The sequence below is a fragment of the Ceratina calcarata genome, unplaced genomic scaffold (genome assembly GCF_001652005.2).
Source record: "Ceratina calcarata isolate Rehan_Ccalc_2016 unplaced genomic scaffold, ASM165200v1 scaffold327, whole genome shotgun sequence".
Classification (NCBI taxonomy): Eukaryota; Metazoa; Arthropoda; class Insecta; order Hymenoptera; family Apidae; genus Ceratina; species Ceratina calcarata.
The window spans coordinates 56,232-61,273 of NW_017155409.1; the positions used below are offsets into that span (position 1 = coordinate 56,232).

At 41.9% G+C, this 5,042-nt stretch overlaps 2 protein-coding genes across 3 annotated transcripts in view; one reads left to right on the forward strand and one right to left on the reverse strand.

The window, feature by feature from the left end:
- LOC108624714 (neuroligin-4, Y-linked-like) overlaps positions 1-5,042 on the forward strand; it is a gene marked incomplete at its 3' end in the record, with an annotated part of 60,945 nt that overhangs the window by 44,832 nt on the left and 11,071 nt on the right. The gene's annotated exons all lie outside the window — the stretch shown is intronic.
- Positions 765-3,090, reverse strand: AP-1mu (adaptor protein complex 1, mu subunit). 2 transcript variants are annotated; one of them, XM_018024190.2, is made up of 2 exons: positions 2,945-3,090; positions 765-2,612 (listed from the first exon to the last, which is right to left on the reverse strand). In XM_018024190.2, the coding sequence occupies exon 2, from the start codon at positions 2,593-2,595 to the stop codon at positions 1,327-1,329; it is 1,269 nt and encodes a 422-aa protein (XP_017879679.1). In that variant the 5' UTR covers positions 2,596-2,612; positions 2,945-3,090; the 3' UTR covers positions 765-1,326. The 2 variants fall into 2 exon arrangements, with proteins under 2 accessions (XP_017879679.1, XP_026669112.1); XM_026813311.1 differs by having other exon boundaries at positions 765-2,629.

The following is a 5,042-nucleotide window of genomic DNA, read 5'->3' on the forward strand; positions in this document are numbered from 1 at the left end:
TCGTAATCACAATTATAGAAATTCCTGCAGAAACATTGTTTGAAATATTACCATTTTGCAATACAATATTTTTGCACCTTTGCTGCAATATTGAGTGCTGTTGTGCTGATATTAACTCTCTCTACAATTTTCATTCTAATTAACATAAAGTGGGTCTGACTTATACGAGAATGCATCAACTCTCGATTTCAATGAGGAAATTGTACTGTTAACAGTTCATAAGAAGTGCGAACGTACCTCGAAGGAAACGAGTTGGATTAGAAAGAGCTATTCTCTCTCGTTGCCTGGTGCATTTCGGAATTCCTTGCAGGGCGTGCAATTTCCATAAAATTATTACGCGGCGCGCACACCATCGAAATTTGCATAACGCGACCGTGTACGTGAATAAAAAAAAAGGAGAGGAAAAAGAAAGGAGCGCGTTTCGGTTTAATCGGGTTTCCGTGTCTACGTTCTCCACCGCCGTCTCTGTACGTTCGATTTGACTGCGCTCGAATGTTTACCGGTACTTTCCGATCAAACGCAACAGTTCTACCCGTTTCCATCGCCTTTTGATTGCCTCGACTCAATTCGCGATACTCCGTTCCACGGGCTCGCAATTTTCACGGACAGTTACTTTCAGTTCGAAATGAAATCGAGAATTGAATATCAAACTCGCGAACAAGCATCATTAAATCGAATAACCAAAACGAAAATAGTTCGAAACTTCATTAAAAAATGCATAGAAAATCTAGTCTCTGGTATTTGTGGATACGAAACGATGAAAATGATTTTGGTTAAAAATTTAATATGTCTCTTGCGTGGCTTAAATTACTAATACATCGTTTACAATAATTATTATCCACTGTCGTACTGAAATACAGTAATGGTTTTAACGTAATACTATTCGATCTTAATTTAATACAGAAGAACATTTATTAATTCGTTAACAATTTTATATAAACGTTTAGCATTCGATCTAAATATTTACAATTTCCCTTTTGTCTGCAATGGACATACAATGACCCCTGTATATAGAAAATGCAATTTCTAACGTTTTGCAATAAATTAAGTACTCTGCGCCTCGCGCGATTTACACCAAAGGAGATTGTAAACGTCTCTAAAAGATCAGTAGCGTCCATTTGTACAAGATATAAACGAGTATTCAAATTGCAAACGATTTCAACCTTGGGTCAAACGAACACCAGACTGATTAGAACACCGTAAATTCTATCTGCTATCTAATAAAATCATAATTCTCAGTATCGACTCACGAAACAGCTAGGCTTGAATTCGTTCACGATCAGTTCTCACTTCTGTATTTCCGGTTTCTGTACGTTAAGAATTTTTTTAATTCGTTCTCAATTGGTAGTCCCCGTTCTGAGTGATGTACCTGACCCATGGTAGCGCCTGGTACCCGCTCTTCTCTATGATCTTTAAATAACGCACTTGGATCCCGGACGTAGTGAAGTACGGAATCTCGAACTTCACTTGAATCGGCGGCTTGCCCTCGACGTCCTCGCCGACGACGGATGGCAGGCCGAAGTGCGCCCGCATCAGGTATTCCTTCCCGCCGGGGAACGACTTGATGAACCAGGTGATCGCGCTCTGCTCCGGCGAGTATTTCACGCTGCCGATGGTCGTCTTGAACTTCGGCGAGTCCGCATCGTTCGGCACGGGTATCACTATCTCCACGTTGTTGGCCGTCGACCGCCTCTTGAACTGCGACCTCGCTTTTATCATGTATTCCACTCGGCTGTGAGCGTGCCGCTCGATGACGGATTCGATCCATATCAACGGCTTCACGTGCGTGTTCAGCCTGTACGACATCAGCTCGAACTCTCCATCAGGCGGAATGAACGAAATCGTCCTGTCGTTTTCGAACCTTGATAACCGGACGCACTGATGGAACTTGACGTCTTCGAGCTCGACGGACTTCGACTTGCCGCGTCCCGTGGACTCGAAGAGGACCTTGTCGTTGAGCCCGAGCCTCAGCTCCGGCATTCCGGACAGGTAGACTCGCATCTTGATGGCACCTACTATTTCGGAGCTGAGAACGTTCCCATTGGCGTTCGCCAGGAGATTCACGGACTCGATCACATCGAGGAACACTTCGTTCTTACGGTATTTTATACCCTCTGACCTCCAGGAAACGGCGTTGGTCACGGCCATGGGGATTCGCGGTTGGATCTCGAGTTTGTGTCCCTCTTGGGTGATGTACTCTTGTAAAATCTTGCTGTCGGTGGTTTGTGGATAGCCAAAGTCTATGAGCTCGTCCAGCAGCTCGTAAATGACAACGAAATTGTCCCTGATACTCTCTTCTTCTAATTCCTTGAAGTATTCTTGCATCACTTGAACCAGTTTGTGCAGGAATACAAATACCAGTGAGATGTTGGCGTTCTTTTTTGTCGTCGAGACGATGTACAGATTGTTGTACTTTATATAGGCGTATGTACATTCGGGAGTTTGAATGATAGGAGTGAGATTGCCTTCTTCCTCGCGTTCCATAACGAGGGGCATGAATTTCTCGATCACACCTGTTTCTATGTCTCCACGATAATTACGTGAGATCAGAACCTTACCCTTCACGTCTAAAATATATATCGCAGAGGTCGACATCTTGGAAAACTGTTCAACTGAAACGAGAAGAAACCTATCCGTTATCCTAACAAATCGGCCCTCGCCCACATCGAGGAGCTACATGGAATAACGAGTTGCGGTGCGTCGAGGAGGCGTGAAAGCAGGTTATGTTCAGAGGAAACAACAGAGGAACACGAAGCCTAGGACGAGAAATTTGATGAAAAGCGGAAGACACAGCGAGCCAGGAATTATGTTTGAACCCTAGAGACGTAGGAGAGATCGAACGAGCGAAGGAATCCATAGAAGGTGCGACTTGACACTCGAGGATATGACAAAACGTTGAATGAAAGAAAATGTTGAAAATAATGTAAAGTGTTTGTCTACTCACGTCCCCTTTGGTGATACTTCGAAGGACGTCCGGCTTCTTGGATTTTTTCACATCGATCAGACCTTGCGTTTAATAGAACACAATTTTATTGACAAAAGAACCCTCCCCTCCCGGCTGCCGAAGTGCCACTGTGGACCGTCGTGAAGTTGCTCGGTGCTGGCCGCGATTCAGGCGCATGCGTAGCCAACTTCGCGCTTGATATCGACCGCGCCTCTCCCACGCATCATTCAAACTCTTTATAGACGGCGATGTCCATCGGCAGGCAGTTTTTCGAATTTTAAAACGCGCTATCGCCTCGACTTTATTGACCCGGTATAGGAAAGCAATTTAAAAAGCCGATTCCGAAAGAAAACAGTGCGATATACGCGAATTTAATTCGAATCAATAACTTCTGTTATCGCTCGGATATAGAAATCTTTTCTATATCAATTTTCATATCATTAATTTACTTTATGTTATTTTAAATCACGTTACACGTAAATCTGTAACGAATGGTCGTATCTAAATAAAAATTTAAGAATTTAAGAGATGCTATTTAATTTATATCATTTCTTAACTCTATACTAACTTGTCACATTAAATATAAATCTCTTAATTACAACTCGTTAAACCTGAAGATTAATTACTTAAATTCTTGAACACGTTAGAACGATCATATAATAAAAAATGTACGTGCATAAAAATCTTGTTTGAATATAAACGAACGCTATATAATTTGTAATAGCTATCATTAGACCTAAATTTTTGAATAATGTCTCGTTATACCTAAAGGAAAATTCTTTAAATTCTGGAATACCTGCACGTAGTAAGAGTATAGAACCGAGGATTGCTAGGCACAAAAGCCTATCGATGGCCCCTCGCTATAAGGTATAAAAGAGTGCAGAGGTGATTGAACTTCATTTGACTACGTGGGCTTTGAAAGGAGAACGGAAAGTAGGAGATAGGTAACGCTATGGGTCTCTTATTCATCGTCGAACTCTGTAAACCGATCGGCCTCTAAGTTTTAATTAAAACATAATTTACAGTACCCTTTCCACTGGAATAGAGCAGAGACTTGCGAGGCGAAACAGTCTTGAAAAATTTCATAAAAGACTTCATTAAAAATTTATTTGGAATCATAATTAGTTAAATAAATTGGAGATCGACGGGTTTCTCTGTTAACAAAAACTATTTCAACTGATTGGTTTCGTGGTAACGCGATTCCCGTGACGTGGCGTTTTGGTAACCAATCTTTCTCGCCACTTAGCCTGGAATGGAAAAAATCCAACGAACGTAACTGCTGACTGAGGCTCATCAATGGAGGAACGTGCTTTATTTATCTGCGCAACAGACGGACAAATTTTTATCCCGACCCCTCCGTGGTAATCGCTATACTCGAGATCGTTTATCTCGTCTCGTCTGTCTGCAGCTACCGGATCGCCGAGCCTACTGGAGAGGAATATTTACCCGGGCACTTAATCGACTCGCCCCGAATCGCAGCACCGCTGTTTGCACGAAATTCCGCGAGAAATTCCATCGTAATTGAACGAGACCGGCTCGATTATAAAGTCAAATCGTCGATGGTACGGTTTTTCTATACGCTCCCAGCGGGAAATGCATTTTCTTTTCTCATTCTTCTTATTGTCTCCTCGTTCCGATCTACCCTTTGTTCACCTGCTATGCAAGTGCTTTACGTGCCTCCTCCTCCTCCTTTTATCGTGATTCCTCGCGACGATAGCTGGTCGAGTAATAAGCTGGTTAATTATAAACGGTGATAATGAGAAAAGTGTCCTCTCTGAGAAAGAAAAAGCTGATAAATTTTTTCTCACGTATCCTAGGTACACAAAAATTTAACTCACTTTCATACTACAATCTACCTATTTGTTAAGTTTAAATGAAAAAGCATTAGGTGTATTTTATACAGGGTGGGGCATTTTAAACGAGTTACCTGAATAACTCGCTTGTTTTTGAAGATAGGAAAAGATGTATTTGATCAAACATACGGTATCGGGGGGTTCATAATCTGGTATTACCAATTTTTCTGTAGGTGGAGGCGTCGAGGAGATATGAATGGAACAGTATGTCTTTTTACTACATTTTGATAGAGTGTTTCAAGTAT

Excerpts from the sequence above, each read along its gene's own strand:
- AP-1mu (XM_018024190.2), bottom strand. The coding sequence starts at position 2,595 with ATGTCGACCTCTGCGATATATATTTTAGACGTGAAGGGTAAGGTTCTG.